Source organism: Folsomia candida, unplaced genomic scaffold (genome assembly GCF_002217175.1).
Source record: "Folsomia candida strain VU population unplaced genomic scaffold, ASM221717v1 Fcan01_Sc016, whole genome shotgun sequence".
Lineage (NCBI taxonomy): Eukaryota > Metazoa > Arthropoda > Collembola > Entomobryomorpha > Isotomidae > Folsomia > Folsomia candida.
The window spans coordinates 3,452,628-3,472,974 of record NW_019091208.1 but is presented as its reverse complement, the minus strand read 5'-3'; the positions used below and the strand labels follow the sequence as shown (position 1 = coordinate 3,472,974).

Below are 20,347 nucleotides of genomic sequence, written 5' to 3'. Positions count from 1 at the left end.
ACATATTTTTGTTTTCTACAGATTCCAACTTTGTCCTGGGAAATGCTCAAGTCGCCACGCACCCGATCGTCTACTGTTCCGACGGTTTTTGCGAACTGACGGGATATGCTCGCGCCCAAATTATGCAAAAGGGGTGTGCCTGCAAATTCCTGTTTGGCGCAGAAACGACGGAAGATCAGAAACTGGAAATTGCAAAGTCGCTCGATCAGAAAACAGAGTTGAAACTGGAGTTAATCCTCTACAAGAAAACGGGAACACCGTTTTGGTGTTTGTTGGACATTGTTCCCATAAAGAATGAAAAAAGAGAGGTGAATATTCACTGATTATTCATATTAAATATGTTTCGTTTTGGACTGGACGCCGTTCATAAGCGTCCAAAAACTGCCCAAAAATGCCCAAAAGCTGTCCAAAAGCTGTCCAAATTGGATAATGTGGCAAAAAGTTATAAGTTCTTTATTAATGATTTTTTTACAAATCCATACACAGATTTGTAATCTTCCATTAAGCAGTTTGGCATGTAATACCACGAAATTTGGAAAAAAAAACTTTCGTTTTTACACTTTCTCTTATGAGCAATTAAGAAAATTTGAAAACCATGGCGTATTACAGACCAAAATTCTCATAATCCGAAAGATTCAGTAATGGTAAACTTGCAGAATTTTGCCAAACTGTCCATTTTGAACACTTTTGGACATTTTAACATCCAAAATTCGGTGTCAAACACATAATATTTTCTACCCTCGCATTATAGGTCGTCCTCTTTCTCGCATCCCACAAAGATATCACACACACAAAAGTGGCAGAATTTTGTGACGTTAACGACGTCTACGATTCAGGTAAGAAGACAGTACAACTAGGACAATTAAAATTATGAAAACTTTTTTTTTGTACCCACGCCAAACACTTTTTTTGGCAAAGAATTCATCCACTTTTGAATAAAACTTTCATCCAATGCAGAAAGCTGGGCCAATTTTCACTACATATTTTTCTCCCGGGAATTCTTGTCAACATTGATTTGCGTCTTATTCACAAGTTGAATCCGTTGGGCACATCATTCACCCATCCATCAATTAATTATTCATTCATTCCACTGCATACTTAATGCTTCCACTGCTCCAATACTTTGTTCCTTCTTGTTCCACGGAGTGTTGTGTAATTGGAATAAATGCGTGCTCCACCAGGGAAGCAAAGTTAGCGGAAAAACAAATAAACAAACAATCTACCTGCCATCGGACGAACAATAATAGCAATTTATGCCTATTTTCTCATCACAATTCGTCATACATAATTTTCCTCCCCGGAGAAATAATGAGGACGCCATTTTTTGTCGCAAATTATGTATGCGCATAAACCGGACCATAATTGTAGTAAAAAATGCTCGAATTTCGCAAGAAATGTGACGTACCCGAAAAATCCGAGCAGGTGGCAAGAGCACTTTTTCACCAAATAATACGTATTAACTAATGAGACTAGCATCTCACTCGATCACTCCGCTTACTTTTTCCCATAATCCTGCTTATGCCTTAACGAGCCAGACTTTCCACGATCGATCTCTTTCTTTCCTGGCCGCCTAATGGGAAGTGGTGGGTGTGTTTTTGGTGGTGGAAAACTTTTTCCAAGATCGTACAACCACACGACCAGTTTTTTTCTATGGGAAAAAATAGGCATCAAGACGGCATACACGTACGGTCGGATATCTAGCAGCATCTCGAGTGGCTGCGGAAGCCGTGGGGACATGGGGGGACATTAAAATTGGGGGATAGGGGAGGGAGGGGTTTAGATAAGATGGGGAGATGATGTGGGCATCGAATAACCGTGGGGACATTGTCCCTCCGCTACCGCGGTCACTGTACCCTTATTGTAAATATACTAATGCTTAAATTGGCCGTGGGGACATCTAGGGATATTAACATTGTAAGATAGGGAAGGATGGAGTTTATATAACATGGGCAGATCATGTAGACATCGAACAACCGTGAGGACATTGTCCCTCTGTCCCCCCCCCGATTCCGCGGCCACTGGGAATCTCGTACTATTTCACACCACCAATAAACGACTCCACTACTTACTCAGACTCGCCTCTTAGTTCGTTCACAACGTTATTGGATCAGGCTAACTTTGCCCACGATGAAATTAAACTGAGGCGAAATTTCAACGTACACAATTCGTACGTAGATCATCACGAGATGGAAAAGAAGGGTTGATTAATTTTCCACCACTCGGCCAACTTTCTCCTCTCCTGCCTCCGCCGTCCGTGGGGAGAAACTCGCACGCATATAACAGCTACTACATAGTTTGGCGTTTTGGGAGAAAGTTGGGCAGGCCAAGCAATACAAAAGGAAGACGAACTGCATTAAATTAACTTTGTGCTAGAATCAGAGATTGATGAGGTGCTTCATTTCGCAATTTGTTCCACTTCCTGCAACTCCGTCGTCGTCTCCTTTTGTCCCCCGTTTCGTTCTGCTCATCATCTTAAAACAATAACAATGGAGAAAGTTTTCCGTTTTATTGTGAATATAATCTTATCGCGTGTTTAATAATGAAAAGTCAATCATAAATAGTTGGAACTTTACGGTTCGAGAGAAAGTGTTTCATTGTTTGGGAGAGACGTTGTAACCAGTGGCGGCGGAAGGGAGGGGGCAAAGGGACAATCTTCCCACGGTTATTGGATGTATCCATCATCTGCCCATGTTAAATAAACCTTTCCCTCGCCTATCCCACAATGTTAATGTTCCTAGGGCTTCCGCGGCGCCTGGTTGTAACCTTGTTTCGATACATATTTCTTATTATGTAGGTTAAACTTTTGTCCTTGGAAGAGAGCGAGAGAGACAACGGGATATTATATTTCTTTGGAATTTGCAATTACTTTTTTATCTTCTCGTCGTAGAGTTTATATTGATTCCGTAGTTTTAGAATTTTTCTTATTGGATTTCAAATCCTGGGTTTTGCTTCGCTTGATAGAATTTACAATTTATTTTACTTCGTGGAGTAATGAGATTCGCATGAATGGAAAAATTCGGGAAAAATGGGGACACATGTTTGTACAAATTGATAATTTTCAAATCATAAAAATTAGCGTACAAAATAGAATTTCGACAATAATTTGATTGCTATTCGGCACAACACGTGGCAAATATTTACGATTGGTGATTTTCGCATTAATTTTCGCATATTACGTACAGTGTTTCGAGCTCAAATAACTATTTGCAAGAAATGACGGAAAGAAAATGAGTTTTAGCAAGACCTGCAAGAAATGCAAGGCGCAAGAAACCACGCCCGGTCACTATTTTTCATACGGCACGTGGCCAGATAGCGCATATTTCTTGCACCTCACATTTGTTCCTTTGTGCAAAAAATATAGCAAACCCGCCAGAAACGAAACACTGATCCCGCATTATTATTTTGTATCCTCGAAATATTATCAACTATAACTGCATAAAACTATAATGAGGCTAATTAGATCTCACAATTTCATCGAGCGTGCCGAGAAAATTGTACTTTGTTCCATTATTTGGGCATAATTCCTTCCTGGTAAATTTGAGTTGGAGAAAGGATTGAATAATTCATTGCATAAGTGTCGCGAGTGGAATTGGGTGACGGATTTTCACATAGCTTCCCGTTTCCTCCTCTTGCTAGCAAATCCCACTTTCTTCGCAGATTACGGGGAACAAAAGCAGGGAAACATTGTGTCGCATCAGGAATCTCAATCCAATTATTAGAACTGGAACGTAATCCCAGCGGAAGAAGAAGACGGAAAGTGGAGCAAGAAGAAAAGTAGTCATCCAAGAATAATGCGAGGATATACATGGATTTGTACATACGTAAAATGTGAGAGAAAACAGATATCATGGTGACAAGATTTTCTGCATGTCGCCAGATTGGGGGGCACTCTTGCGAATATTGGTTGGACATGGGTTAGGATGACAAAACTTGGCTGATTCAATTTTTTGAAAATTCACACAAAAAATTAACAAAATTTTAAGTCGGCCATGCAATTTGTGGATTTGGATTCGGATTACACAACTCTGCTTATTCATTTTTTTGAACATTCACAGAAAAACAGTCAAATTTACCTAATTTAGTGTCAATTTTGTAATTTGAGGATTTGGACTAGGATTACAAAACTCTGCTTATTCAATTTTTCTTTATTCACAGAAAAATAAACAAATCTACCTAATTTTCAGTCAATTTTGTAATTTGTGAATTACAAAACCCCTATTGAATAACGTAGATTAATTCAATTTTTTTTAAACCCACAAAAAAATGAACAAATCAACCTAATTTTCTATCAATTTTGTATCTAATTTGTTTTTAAACCAATCTCTCACATCCTTAATAAATAATATATTTTTGCAATTTTTACGCAAAAGTCAACAACCTTGCCTTTCCGAGTGTTAATCGATTCTAGGTACGCGTGTGTGCCTCATACAGGTTTCGTAGTTGGGCAAAGAAGAAACCTGATAGTTCTGGTCTAAAGTAAACAATAGAGTTCATTCCGTTCCGTCATGCCTTGGACTGATTAAGGCAAACCCAGATAAAAGAGGGTAAACGGTACGAATCATGTTACGCAATTCTACCCCACGAGATATTCATAACTTTGAAGGTGTGTAATGTAAATCAGGTTGACAACTTAGCCAAATTTGGGCTTGCCTACGTATTCATTCAGTAAATACCTCCCGGTGTTCCCAATAATAATTGAGAACTTCCTTGTAAAATTAAATGTCAGCGCTACCTACCTATTTCATTCTATTAATAGTTTTTGGCGGGTATGCGCATAAATGGCAACTTTCTCCCGCTACCTAAACTAATGACGGAGTAGAGAAGTATAATTTCATAATGTCAGATAAGCAGGGGAAAGTAGTTTAGTAAACAAATATCACGTAGGAATCGATATACATATACTGCGCGTAATTTATGTATGTATGTACCTACCTGTAAGTGAGCTTATGTAAATTATGGAAAAACTTTTAAAAAATAAATAGCCCCACGTAACATATTAGACAAACCACGAATTACGAGAGAGAGAGAGAGAAAGTCCTAAAGTCCAAAATACATAAATATGTAAGTCTGTAGCCACAACACAATTCGAGTGGATTGAACTTTCCCTTCACGCACTGGTACGCACCTACCTACATATTTTCAGTCTACGTACATACGCACAACCAGAAACTTTGAGCGGATAAGTGTGTCAGCCATGAAAATCCATTCCTTTACTTACGTACGCACGTGGGAAATGCGTAACACAATGGAAACACAATCCACCATCACGCTACGTCAAAAGCAATTTGAGTCGCGTCCACTAGTGCGAGGATACAAATGGAGAAAGTAAAGTCGTAGCTAACGATTTATATTTATAATTCATGACGAGACCACCACGAGGTTTGCGCGTTGTACACAAAAATGTCGACTCTGCTCTTTTGTTGTCACTCTTTTAAAAAGGCAGGTGGAATTATCTCCACGCGTTCCGGGTGGTACGTACGCGTCACTATTTCCTAAAGAAAATACCAATAATTTTGATTTATTATGCGTATGGTAAATTGTATTTGTGCCATCCATCCATCCACAAATGGGGAACACGTGGCAGGAAACATTCCAATTTCTTAAAGCAGCATGAGAAGTTTTCGCACTTTTGTAAAACCGGGACAAGTGGGTGAGCGAAATGGAATCGATGCGTGCGTGCGTGTATCAAATATTTAACCAGGTTAGGTGAAAGTGCTGCTTTCTCGGGACCGGGTTGATTTGTAAATGTTGGATTGCGAGGAATCCATGACTTTATAGAACGTGGAGTAGGTACGGATGGATTTGGGAGTTGTGCGGACTTGATGGTGCAGGGTTTGCCTGGCTGGATAATGTAGGTACATGTGCACAGTAATCAACATAAATGATTATAGCAATGACATGATTAATGGAATGGAGATTGGACACAAATTACTTAATTGATGATAGGTATGTACAGGTGTGGCCTAATGGTCGAATAAATTCTAACGGGCGAATCGAAAGTAATGGACGAATAATTACAGACGGGTTGTATCTCTTCAAAACTTGACCTCATTATACAATGCCACAAACATGACAATTCATCTGAATTTTCAAAAACTAACGACTAATTTTTCGAAAAATCTTTCCAACAATTTTTCGTCTCTTTTTCATGTCTTGATAACGAATGGCAAATAGCATTCATAATATTGAGAAAATACAAAAAGTTTCCTCATTTTCTAGTAAAATTTCTGTTTAATCCAAATTAATAATGGGGCGTGGGTGGAAAGATATTAAAGGGTGACGATCTGATTAAATATCTGCATGCGCATATATTGAAGAATATAGACACATATTTGAGCAAATTGTGTGCTCTTGAACTCCAAATTTATACACCGGCTGGAGCTACGTGTTATCAAAGTATTCTGTACAATTGCTCAATTTTAAATTAATTTGAGCTTCCTCTCCTCCTGCTCGAAATTCAATCCAATCAACTAATAAGGCAATCAGGTAGAAGAAATTGAACTAGATCAGTGATTTGATTGCTGCAGCTCGGAAAGCAAAATTGACAAAAGACATTTGACGAAAATCCGGTTCCTCAGAAAATTACAGAATCTTCCTCCCCTCTCATCCGCCCTGCTCGAAAGTATAACAAATTTTTCCAGTGGATGAGCTCCACTTTGCTCTTCACTGATTTCATCCAGGTTTCTGGAGACTCTCCAAAAATGTAATATTCACCTCTTGCAAAATTTGTAAGAATGTGGCAGGTGTGGCGGCGTATCTCTTTCTCCAGGAGAAGGCCAAATGGATGAGCAGGTTCAGGAGTAGAGTTTCTTATTTATTGATAAGAACCGCCTGGCAATGGAGGTCTTCCCGTGTGTGCTCTCCAATTTTGAACAAACTAGTTGCAATCGATTACAAATTTGGTTAATATGAAATTTGCAAAAGACATGATCTCCTAATGGTCACGTTTGGCAAAGATATTTTCATCCGAAGAGGAGAAAGCGGGCAGTAAATTTGGAAAGTTTAAAATTTGTCAACTTTTTTGGCACGTTTTCTCCTCTTTGGATGCAAATATCTCTGCCAAACGTGCCCATTGGGATATCGCGTCTTTTCAAATTTCATATTAACTAAATTTGCTGTCCATGGACACTAGTTTGCCCAAAATGGAGAGCATACGTTGGAAAACCTCCATTCTGAGTCTGAACTAAAACACAAGAATAAAGTAAGTAAAGGATGACACTTCCTGTCCCATGTGCCAGCTTTTTTAGTAAGATGTCATCTCCAATTCTGCATCTTTTATCGGAATTTGTCCTTATGTCACGGAACAACTTTTTTCTTGCTGTCAACACAATATCCATGAGACTACATACATACTCCTTTCACTTACTTACTTTCTCCCTTCCTCCTCCTTCCTCCCTGAAACCTGAACACCTCATCGCATGTAGCAATATTTATCTGTACTTAGTACATACGGTACACGTAAACTTTTGTTATTCAGCATGTCCATCCACCCATAATACGAATACACATTTATTCATGCCCCGTAAGTAGCTGGTTCATCGTCCTCAGTCTGGCCTGGCAATGGTCCAATGCACTCGCTTTTCCTACTAATGTCCCAATTTCTTACAATGACGGAGCACTTCATTTTAATTAGTGTTCCAACTCCCGGAAGGATTTAGTTTTGCTTTCAAATGAGACAGTATGACGAAATGAAGCTGCTATTGATGGATGGAAAGATTGGTTTCTATTTTGAAAAGAAGGCTTTTGATCAGAATTGCATGTCCAGTTCGTTCATCTCATCTCTTTTATTGTTGTTGAAATTGGAAATAACTTGTGCGCTAAGAACACAATGCATCACACTCGACGACGAGGATAATAAGTTGCACACCAGATTTGTGGAAAGGAATAAAAAGATTGTATCGCATGGAGGAGAAAGTTTGTCATACTTTCTCTTTTTCCGGCGGGGTTGCTTTGCTGCAGGGCTGGGATAAAGTTTCGAGGCTCGCTGCGTATGAGATGAGACGCTCAGTGGCCGCGGAAGCCGTGGGGACATTAACATTGTAGGATAGGGGAGGGAGAGGTTTAGATAACATGGGGAGATAATAAGGACTTTAAATAAGCATAGGAACATTGTCCCTCTGTCCCCACGCTTCCGCGGTCGCTGGAAACGCTAGATTCCTTCTCTCTTTCTCATATTATTCGGGGGTTGGTGTGGCCAAAATATTGGCAAATCCGGACATAAATATTTGCAAAAATGGGGCACGACGATTATCCATCAAACATGTGATATGATGGATTACTCATTTCCGTCATTTCTTCACTTACACCAGACCAGAAATATGTCTTCATCTTTCGAGCAATGCGATAAGACGGGGAGGAGGAAAAGGGAATCGTAAAAATGGGTCTTACAGATATCGAAATCCGTCAAACTTTTTTGACAGATGTGGCGATGCGGTGCGAGACATAATAAATAAAATGTTGGGATAGTAGTGAAACTTTCTCTTACGAGGTTGACCTCTTTTTCGTGGCCGGTCAAATCATCGTGACGTAAGAAGCTGCTGTTCATTGTCAAACTTTGGGTTTGTTTTATTCCTTTGGCAATCCTACTTGTGAAAGGAGTCAAAATCGTATAAATGACACGTCCACGACGACGACAGACAACTCGAGTTACTTGAAGAGTATGCATATTAAGTATTGCTGCAGATACATGAACAAACTACTTTATTGACCTGATTTACACACTCAAAATGTAACGGATGTATGTAAATTGAAAATGGATGCATAGCTTGTAAAATTTTCTGGTATTCATGCTGCCCGTCCTGGTGAAAGTGGTAGTGAAAGTCGCCCGACGAGTTCCTTAAGCCAGGGTGGCTTTATATGAATCTCTGCGTCCTAGATTTACATCTTTTCGTATACTTCAAACGCCTAGTGTTAGTTAAGATCTCTCCTCCGAAGGAGGGGATACTTCATGCAACAGGAAGTACATAATATCAAAAATTGAGGGAATTCTACACAAATTCTTAAAATCTTATCGTATGTATTCACTACACAAAAAGTGCTACATCCATCCGCGTGTGAAGACCCCTTTCACTCACGTTTCTCCAAAAAATCTATTAGGATTTCCTTCCAAATGTCGAAAGTGATGATGATGCAAACGGTACCCTTTCAGTATTATTTGCCTAACTGTCTACTTTATCTGGTGCATTGCGAATCTGTAATAAAGAGCGAGACTACTCGGTTTGGTATTAAAGAAAAGACGACGGCGGTGGAGGGAGACGTGCTTGGCCATAATAATGCAAGTATGGTGATAGCGAGCGAATGTAAGGGATGCGAGTTGAGGAATTGAGGTCGACCATAGATGTGAAATCTGGGATAATGGTCGACCCCCACCAAGAAGAAGAATACATAAAGACAAGACCTTAAGCCCTTATATGGTCCTCCTCTCATACTTCAAGAGTTGAACTCATTTTCGACATGGAAAATGTTATTATTCACTCGTCGGGGTCGCACTTTAAGAATTTCTTTAACATTGAACTACATATCTTTTCGTGGGAAAGAATTTGGTGGACGTGCGTGGAAAGCAACACTTACAAATTTTAATTTTTCGTTTAATCCTTCTTCTTAGCAGAGATTCGTAGATACGTACGTGCCCATTTTTCCACATCGTTACCCTGCGTGGGCTATATAATAAGGATAATTCGGACAATAAAGAGAATCTGTACGTACAACGAAACAAATCCGCTTTATCTGATTTCTTTCATGGACAATGCAATTTCTCTTTCTCCTGCTTTCTTTCTCTCTCCCTCTTCCGCACTGCCAGGTTACGCCGGGTTGCAGGGTTATGACCGTGTAAACAAAGCAGCAGCAGAGAGAGATGCGATTCTGTAATGATTACAAAAAATCCTGCTTGAGCTAACTATCCATACAACGTCACACGCAGGAAGGATTTGTCGTTATGACTTCACCACCACAAAAATTCTGGCAGTCTTCCGGGATCTCGTTCCAACAACCGAATCAGCAAAAGTTAATAAAGGAAACTTTTTTTTTTCAGGAAAAGAAGTAGCAAAACGCCATAATATTCTAGACACTTAAGGATTACTGCACATTTGCGGTGCCTATTTCCTTTTAGTGTTTTGTATTGTATTGCGAAATTTTTGCAAAATATTTACAAAATTTATTATCCCGTCGTCCCAACAGGTTTCATTACTGGGTTGGCCTAGTTGCGTCAATTTGTTTGTGGTGACGTTCCAAAATTTCTAGCCTTATTTCATATATACACATTCGTGATAATGTGCGACCATCACTCTCTCTCTCTCTGCAGCCTTCACGAGTTGTTTTCTGCAAAGCCTATACATAAATATTTTTAGCGCAAATGTTACGAATCTCTCTCTAAGTAGGTGACAGCAGTCAAAAGTCTCGTCATAAAATTGCTATTGTCAAGGATTCTGGCGTTGACAGTTAGTCGCATTTAGATGATGATGATGATGACGCGTGAATCCGTGTTAATAAATTTAGAGATACATACACAAGTATTATGGAGAATCTGCTTTCTCATAAATTTCTGACGTTTCTTATCCTCAGATTTTCTTTGGATTTCATTAATTTCAATTTTCTTTTAGTGAAAAGTCCGCTTATGCAAGGAAAGATTTTTTGTAGGAATGATTTGTTGGAGGTAATTTTCTTCCTTTAATAATGCACATATTTGCCTACGTGCCGCCCATATTCACTCATCCTGTCCACAAAACCACAATAATATTCAGGACCAGATACACGCACGGCAAGGAAACGAAACGAGAGAGAAAGTTGGTTGGTCGGTAATCTTGGGCACGTTGGATCTATATCCATCCACGTAAACACCATTCCATATAACAAAGTTCCTACAGATGTAGATCCTCCCAGGGCTCAAAATTACCTCTACACGAGACAAACTCCAACAAATTCATAACTAACTTTGACTTGATAACTCTTCTCCGAAGGAAGGGGGGACACGACTGGAAAATAAATGTAAAATAATGAATTCTGTTCAACATGGAGAAAGCGACGGCCAGCTTTTCATCTCAATTTGGAATCCCCAATCTCTGTCTCTCTCTGTCTCTCTCTCGCTTTCTCTTGTTCTCTATTTGGGCAACGAGATCAGGTTCATACTCACAAATAAGATGGCTCGAGATATCATGTCACTCATTTCGGGGGAAAGTTCTTCCTTGAAAGCAGGACCAGTCACTCAGTTCGTACACCTTGGTGTGTACATATGTACACCCTTAGAAAACTGGTGTTAAATCATTACTGACAGGAGTACATACATATATGACTTTCCCTGCGGTAATAAAGGGAATTACCGATTAGTAATGTTCCAAAGAAAAATTTACCCCTGAGAAGCAAACTACTACCAATCCAGTATCAAGTTATTACCAAATCAACACCAGTACCGAGTATATATCCGACTCTACCAGATTTTTAACAGTGTATGTATATTCTGTCTGAAACGAAAATGTGGCTGGATTGATGGCTAAAAATTTCTTCCACGACGTAAATAAAAACACCCAAGATCAACCTTTATTTGGACACATTTTTTACAAAATACATAACCATTTCCTCTCTTCGTTTAGTAGTCATCATCATTCACAGAGTAAATAGTGGCATAAAAATGCACTTTTTCTGATGAAGTCAGTCATTGCCTGGAGAGGAGATCCTCCCGAGATTTACGTGTCGCATCTCATTTCCTACATTTTCCTCTAAACTGTTTCTTTAACTTTCTCTTTCCCCTTCTCATTTCCGTGTCCATCTAACTAAAACTAATGGGCATGTCGGCATTGCATTTTCGCTCAGTCTCCAGACCTCCAGTGAACGCCTCCAGTTTTAAGTAAAGTGTATGTACATGTATATGCTCAAAGTGATAAACAACTTTCGTCTGTGCTGCTCTTGATGGAAGTTGAGGTTGAATCGTGTGGTGTACACAATTTAATTCCTTCTTGGTTTAGAATACCTGTAGTGAAGTGGATACGTACGTATGAAGGACGACTAACAAACTAACTGCTTAAGTAACTATCTGCATGTCTGTCTGTCTGTTGGAGCAATAATTCCTCGACAGAATGACGGAGAAAGTCTTGAAACACAAATTCGTTGGGTTCAGAGAGAAGCATAACTGATTATCAGAAGGCAGATATGCATTTATTTTCAACTTTTTCATTTGATGCCGACTGACGGTCAAACTTTGTGGGTTTGTAACCTAATTCGCATAGATCATAAAAGTTTCATAATATTTTTTGCACATTTTTACATTTTTCTAGATTTTCAAACATAAATATGTGTATTTATAAATATTCCCCCTATTATTTGAAAAATACGTAAACATTTTAGATATTTTTTTTAAATACATAGATTTCATAAATGTTTCAACGATGAAGCGAATTAAAAAATATATTCAAGTACCCAAAATCCAGAGCATTAAATATATTAAATTTTGGGAAAATTTGTATCTTTCTGTTTTTCTTTACATGTGTCGCAAATATTTTAGCGTCAGACACATTTTCATTTTGCACTACTTCACTCAAGTCTTATTACGCTTGGTTTCACCCTCGAGTTACACTCGTTCGTAACGGTTTATTATTCTTCCAACTGCTTTAAAGACGAAGACAAATAGAGAAATTTGTCAAAGAGGACAAACTAAATAATGAGTTTGAGGATGTTGAACTTTGTCGCGGTTTAGAGTTGTTTATTGCGGTAGCGAAAGTAAATAAGTACATATTATTTCCTTCCAGAAGTTTATTATGCAATCTGCTTAGCTCATTTGTTGGTTTAATTTAGCAACTGCCATCCCATTAGAATATGTACATTCTGCGCCATTTAGCAAGTACATAATACGCTTTCATTACCTGACTGAAATTCTAGTCATACGTAACAGTAAATATCTTCCTTTTGAAATCGAAAATTACTAATAATCCACAAATCAAAGCTACTTTTGCTATTAATTTTAGTCAGGCAAAAGGTCAAGATTGTTAAGATTACGTGGTATAATTTCTGCAATTAAGACAAGCCCACATGGACCAAAACCTCCCAGTACACTCTTAGAAAACTGGTATTAAATCATTACTGACCGGAGTAGACGCTACCTGCATTGGTAATAACGGGCATTACCGTTTAATAATGTCGTGCTACTGAAACATTTACCCGTCAGAAACAAACTACTACAAATCCGGTAAGAAGTTATTACCAAATCAATACCAGTACAAAGTATATTTGTGATTCTACCAGATTTTTAACAGTGTACACACACAAATGCATACATAACACTCTGAAATTAAAAAGATATGTACATATGTACATCCGAGAAAGATTTACGACTCCTGTTACACCAGCAGCACTTAATTTGTGTATCAGGTGAAGGAAAGCAATAGCCGTGGTTTTATGGCACCCCACAGTCAACCGTATTCTCCTCTCCTTTGCATCCATAAACAAATAAATGCACACACGAGTCTCCACTCGAGATCCGGACACAAAAGGGTCATCAAAAGCGATTACCGCAGTTCACTAGTAGATATTCAATAATATTGATTTTTATCGTTTCTATTATTCGCATTGAATCATAATTCGATAAGATTCGACAAGAGGTGTGTTGTGTGTTGACCATGCAGAAATACACGCGCAGAAACTAAATAACAGTTTGATAACGACTGCGGAGGAGGGTAAAATGATGGAGAGTATTGTGTAACACACAGCATGTAATTATAAAAAGTGAGGGTTACGACATATGTATTTATGCCTGCCTGCAAAATATTTGGGTAATGTTACGAGAACAATATTCCAAATTAAGCGTAATTAATATTCGTTCAAAACAAACCATACGCGGAGAACCAACCAAACATCATTTCGACCCAAATTAGCTCCAACTCACCTCAACCAAAATGACAACTTTCATGGAAATACATACATGTCACCAGAATTGACAAGGTTCACTGGAGCACCTACATACAAGGATTATTTTCAACTTAAGCTTAGTACTCAGGAAAAGTGTAGCAAAAACGATAGAAATTTAGGAAACATTTTGTAGGTAATTGATTTAAAGAAACACTCACATTTGGTAAAATTTGTAGTGAATTTCAAGAAATTTCAGAAAAAGAAGTAATTTAATAAGAAGCGAAGAACCTGTCGTTTTGCGCGAAAAAAATCCGTCCTGAGTATTAAGCGTGAGCAATAAAAGGCAATTCTGTCCAATAAAATCACTTCATTGGCTGGCTTCCTGTGCGTACAGAGACCAAGGACAAAAACCTGTTTATAAGAGAAAGTAGACAGATTCACACTCTACGTATATACTATTTAGATACCTACATAAATGACCTTTGTAGCTGTTCAACGGGCAATAAATTTCTTCCCTAATTCGTGTCAGGAGAGAAATGAAGAGAGAATCCAATTAAAACCCAGTTTAACAATGAGATGAATACACGTCTCGAGCATTTCAATTAATTTTACGAGAAAATGCGCATTTTTTTACGTGCTTACATAAAAAACATTCATCATTGCACATACATGTACAAATTGCGTACAAATTTTCCCCCCATAAATTATTCAGGGTAATGTGTAACCTGCACCGGAAGTATTATTATTATTTTGACTCAATACACTTTCCTCCTCCTTTGAATTTGGCCGATTTCTTTACACGGCAATCCCGAGTAACGGGTAGAAGAAATTCCGTTACAAAACGGGTGATTTGTGCTGGTTGAGTGCACCGTTCTACGATGACAAGAGTAAAGAAAAGGAGTAAAGAAAGTGACTGCGAGTCGGATCGTTTGGAGGGAAAGAAAGAGAAAGTATAGGTTTGACCATATGTCTTCAATTGTTGCGAGGAAATCTTCAAGTTCAATCAGGCGAAAGTCGAAAGAAAGTTTTACCCTGGGTATCATCCACACTTTTCGGAAATATATATTTCCACAAAAATAGAAAACATGGTGTCATCCAAAAACTCAAATATTTATGCTAATAAAAACGACAACTTTTTAAAATTGGAATGAATGATCCCGTGAAATCCCTCAATTCCCAAATGACCAGACCAATGGAAATTCAAGTTGACTAGAAAAAAAAACTGGAAAAGTCTCATAAGAAAAGTTGAAAGGTCATATCTTCATCATATTCTTGCACATACTTTTTGTGAATTTAGGAAGAATTTAAAGAATCAATAAGATGCTGATGATTATTATGGGGAGAAAGTCGCAACTAAGGAAAGTTTGACTCAGGGCGATTGTGGGGGTTGGGATAATGGCTCCACTTTTTTGCCCGAGTAAGGGCTTATATCTGTCTGTTTGTCGGTCCCAGACATAATATAACTTGACTTCAAATTCAAATTTTGTAGTAGTTAATAAGGTTAAAATACAAATCTACTTAGGATTAGTTCGTAAATGAGCCAAATCGGTCGAGTGATTTACCTCGTGGGTGGCTAAGGTACTCTGCATACAAATTTCAAACTAGTGTCAGAAAGCTGAAATTCGACACACTTGGGGGTGACCATTCAGAAATGGTCTTAAACATTTGAAATTCGGCACCCTGATGCTTAATGACTTCTCATTAAAGAATATGATTTATAATATTAAAGAATATGAACTTAATAGTAAGCACAATTTTGAAACTGGCTCAGTCCCTGACTCGGGATACATGAAGTTTGCACTGTAGGTTTTTGTTAGTCGGATGATTTGCAAAAGTATCCTGATTTTGAGATGATTACGGATAAGTGCGAGTCACGTATGCATGTATGACGAGGTGGAAATTTGATAAAACATACCTAAGGCGAAGTATGCATGTAAGAGACAATCATTAAAGTGTATCAAATTACTCGTTAATTTAGATGCGAACGGGAACCTGGACCCAGAAGCACCTCCAGCAAATTATGGAAGGAGACGGAGCCGAGCCGTCCTCTATCAACTTTCTGGCCATTACACGAAGGACAGGCGAAAGTCCAAGATGAAATTACAGAACGTAAGATTAAACCTTACATAATAATTTTCACCTTGTTAAAAGATGCACGAAAATAGATCATTTTTGAACGCGTGACGTACATGGTAGTCTGATCCCCTACAATGTTGATGGGTTGTTGATTATATACTTTTATCAACATTTTTAAACCGTTTTTCAAACAGTGTTTCGGGTGAAAGTAAGCACTTGCAAGAAATGACGGAGAAAGTGGTTTCTTGCAGATTTTTTGACCTGCAAGAAATGCAAGGCGCAAGAAACTACACCCCGCCGCTGTACTTAATACGGGACATCGCTAAATGACGCATGTTTCTCGCACTTTGTTGCGCCTTGCATTTCTTGCAGGTAAAAACAGGTGAAAGTAACCACTTGCTAGAAATAACGGCAAAAAGTGGGTTTTCACGGGTATTTTGATCTGCGAGAAATGCATGGCGCAAGAAACTCCGTCCCGCCGCTATTTTTCATACGGCACGTGGCTAGATGACGCATATTTCTTGCACTTTCTCCCACTTTCTTGCACCTCACATTTCTTGCTTTCCAGTGCAAAAAATGTGGCTAACCAGCATAAAACAAAACACTGACCTTGACTCTTCATCTGCCAGCACATCCGCCAGCTTTCTCTAATACCTGCATTTGGCAAAACGTGGAAGTTTTTCCTAGTTAGTTTCGTTTGTTTGCACGTGTTGTACTGTCAATCCTGTCGTGCCGTGCAATAATGTGTCCCTTGTCTACTTTTAATTCTGGGACAGAGGAAGGAGGAAAGTGTGCCCAAATGAGCGGCACAGGTGGCATGGCTCATTATGTCATTCGTTGGGAGAGTCATTATTATTAATTGCAGCGTGCACACTTCATTCTTAAGTTGGCCCTGGTGAAAAAGAGGAAGCGAAAGAGACGGTGTACAAAGTCGCAAAAAATTGTTATGTTCACAGTACTCCGGTTACACGCAGTGTAACGTAAAAGGTTGCTTTTATTCCTCGGGTTTCAAATTATCTAGAGTTTTTAAAAAATAAATATGAAATATAATCTATATAGAAATCACATTATCAAAACTTGTCAAAACCTTAATGAACGAAGTGAAGAAAGTTTTATGAAATTTTAAATTTCAGGTTTCGGATAATTAAGCAACCTATGGGTCTTTTACAATATCTAACACAATTAAAAATCATAATCGCCGTGAAAACTTGTCACAAACTTAAATGAACGAAATGGAAAACATTTGATGATATTTTCCATAAACACATTATACATTTGGAACTAACGCAGAATACCACATACGACTTATATGTACCTCAGACCACATGTTTAGTGATGTAACGAGATTTATCAGTAATACTGATTCAGCATACTTTACATTCTTGGATCGTAGAATAATGGTAAAATTGCAATTCAGATATGAATCCATGCCATGATTTGTGTTCCCGAATTCTCCACAGAGAACAGTTGACGGTCGTGATGTAAAGTTTTATAGGCGTGATCAGCATTTAAAAATGACTTCCTTCTTTCGCCGATCATTTTTTTTTCTAGTAGAAAAGTAGAAAAGAGAAAGCCACGAGGAGAATAATATTAGGATACATTCATAACCTGTGAGATTTAACGACTTTGTTGTTATTAACAAGACGCGAGATTATGATTTCCTTAAACATAGAAATTTTCCTCTACGATCGAAATTTACATCAATTTTTTTAGTCACAACAACAACAAAAATGAAATTAGAATTTATAGATTTACCTGGATTTTCTATTTTCCTGAATTATTCGGCAAATGAATAAGTTTTTGTGCGCAGATTGCTAACAAGATACCAAATTATGATTTCCTTTAAAAAATAGAGATTTTCCATTACAATCGAAATTTTGTAAAAAAAACATCCAATTTTCTAGTCACAACAACAACAAAAAATTACAATTTTGTTTGGACTTTCTATTTCTTCAATGTCATTTTTCTGGAAAATGAGTACGATTTTGTGCGCCGTCCTTCCCGTAACTTTTACTATTGTAGCCTTATCTTGTTAAACTTTACTGCCCAAACCAGGACAAACTAGTCTCAGGTGTGTAGGGATCATGCTGCCATGAAAGTAGGATAAAATCTGGACAGTGACTCGCATTCTGACATTAACAAATCCCATGCGTTTTATTGAAGGAGAAGTGAAAGTCACGACTGCTTTATTCTTCAATTCCATTAAAAATAACGTTGATTTCTCATGTTTTATTTTCCCTTCAGACCCTTTTACAACCAACGGAAGCTCCTCTGCCCGAGTATAAAACTGCAGCGATAGAAAAGTCACGCTTTATTTTGTCACATTACGGTAAGTCGCCAAATTTAGCTTGATCCCGATCTAACCTTCAGGTTTGACATTAAACTGACTGAGGGGACGTTAGTAATCCAAGCAGGAGTGTTGTCCAGGACAGGGGAACATGGACACCCAGTCCCCATGACTAGAATTGTTTGGCTAGATTATGACCAAAAAGATGATAAATGACCGACTGGACGATATGTCCCTTTTGGAACAAGAGCTAAATAGCAACCTCCCCTCGCACCCAACGGTGAAAGTGAAGTGACCAGAACATTTCACAACTAGCTACTTGTAACTACTTGACCCAAATTTCTACCCTCTTGACCACAACTTGACAAGTACCCATTGTTCTTCAATTGTGACATCGTCACCTATACCCTTAACAAACTTGATAAACAGCCCACACTCTAAATAAAGTTGTACAAAATTCACTCAAGGTTGAGTAAAAAAAGAGAGGATGACAAAACAATTGTGTAAAATCTATTCAACACTTGGATAAATTTTACACAACTTTATTTAGAGTGCAGGGCTCAATTTAATTCCTTATTACTGGACATGACTAAATAGATAGGAGTTAAACTGACTATTTCGTGACTAAAATATGACTAAAATTTCTGGGAAAACTACAATTCTAATATTTTCACCACCTATGTATGTATCTTATGACCCAGGCACATTTAAAACCTGCTGGGATTGGCTCATCCTGGTCGCCACATTCTACGTCGCAGTTCTCGTCCCGTACAACGCCGCGTTTGGTGGGAGGAATGAAACGTCGTATCCCTCCGTTCCAGATGTCGTCGTTGAAATGCTATTCATCATCGGTGAGTTTAATCCAAGATTAATATTGGCAAATCCTTGACAAAAACAGGCCCACGTATTATTGACCCAAGTCCTGTTTTAACAAGTACTAAATCATATTCCACTCCTGAAATGCCAAATAATTCGACATGTTTCAAATCCAAAGTACTTCAATGAGTGTTATTTCCATTTCAAGTGAGCAAATATGTACACCACTTGTAACTTTATCCCACCTGAAAATAATCCCAGCACGAATCTGATCAAGTATTATGAGCACAAAAGCTAACTAATCTGCGACTCTGAATCACCAGATTTCGATGCTTGCTTGCTCGGATTACGCTTTTCCCACATAATTCATCCCATCCATATGGAGTTGAGTTGAGTTGAGTGAATTAAAGTTTTGGAGGTGATCCAAGCTCGCACATGGTACGGTATCCACGCCCAAAAGGTCGCAGTTTCAAGAAATGAATAGAAACTTGGAGGAGAGCATGACATTTCATGGCTGCTTGGGCAGGCAGAAATATAACAAAGAACTCGAGTGTTCCGAATTGCAGGGTTCAATTGAATGGATTCATTATTACCAAAGTCACTTTGCAAGAAGGAAAGCTTTCATATATCAGAAAATGTGTGGTGGTCATTACCAGTTTTCAGTGTTTCGGGTGCAAGCATGTAACCACATGCAAGAAATTACGGGAAGAAAGTGGTTTCATGCAGCTAAGTATTTTGACCTGCAAGAAATGCAAGACGCAAAAAACTACGCACTGACGCTATAAATATTTCATAAGGCGAGTGACTAGATGGCGCATGTCTCTTGCAGTTTCTTGCACCTCGCATTTCTCCCATTTCTCGGTTTACAATGTTCTTACGGCTGTTTTGACCCGTAAGAAAGTATTTCTTTACTTTAAAGTTAAACATTTTGACCTGCAAGAAATGCCAGGCGCAAGAAACTCCTTCCCGCCGTTATACTTCATACGGCGCGTGACTAGATGGGCACATTTCTTGCACTTTCTCCCAGTTTTTTGCACTTTCTCCCAGTTTCTTGCACCTCACATTTCCTGTCTTTCTTCCTTTGCACCGCAAAAAATTTAGCCAACCCCCAATAAACGAAACCCTGTCTGCCATGATTCTGTTACGTATACCACAAAGCAAGAAAAATGCATCCCTCCCACAAACAAAAACTGCTCGCGACACATCGTCCTTGGAAAGTCTAGCCCTTTTATAATTACACATTTCTTTTTAACTTAATTTTATTATCGCGCGACGACGACACAGGAAGCTATTAAATTTCCATTTTCCAATTTAAATTTCCAAATCGTGTTTTCT

At 38.4% G+C, this 20,347-nt stretch overlaps 1 protein-coding gene across 1 annotated transcript in view; it reads left to right on the top strand.

Annotated features, from left to right (window-relative positions):
• Positions 1 to 20,347, top strand: part of LOC110856541 (potassium voltage-gated channel subfamily H member 8) — a 47,241-nt gene that overhangs the window by 19,789 nt on the left and 7,105 nt on the right. Inside the window, exons 3-7 of the mRNA XM_022105027.2 lie at positions 22 to 308; positions 752 to 836; positions 15,812 to 15,942; positions 18,154 to 18,238; positions 18,898 to 19,047. Of these exons, the coding sequence (XP_021960719.1) occupies positions 22 to 308; positions 752 to 836; positions 15,812 to 15,942; positions 18,154 to 18,238; positions 18,898 to 19,047 (738 nt within the window). The remainder of the gene's footprint in view (positions 1 to 21; positions 309 to 751; positions 837 to 15,811; positions 15,943 to 18,153; positions 18,239 to 18,897; positions 19,048 to 20,347) is intronic.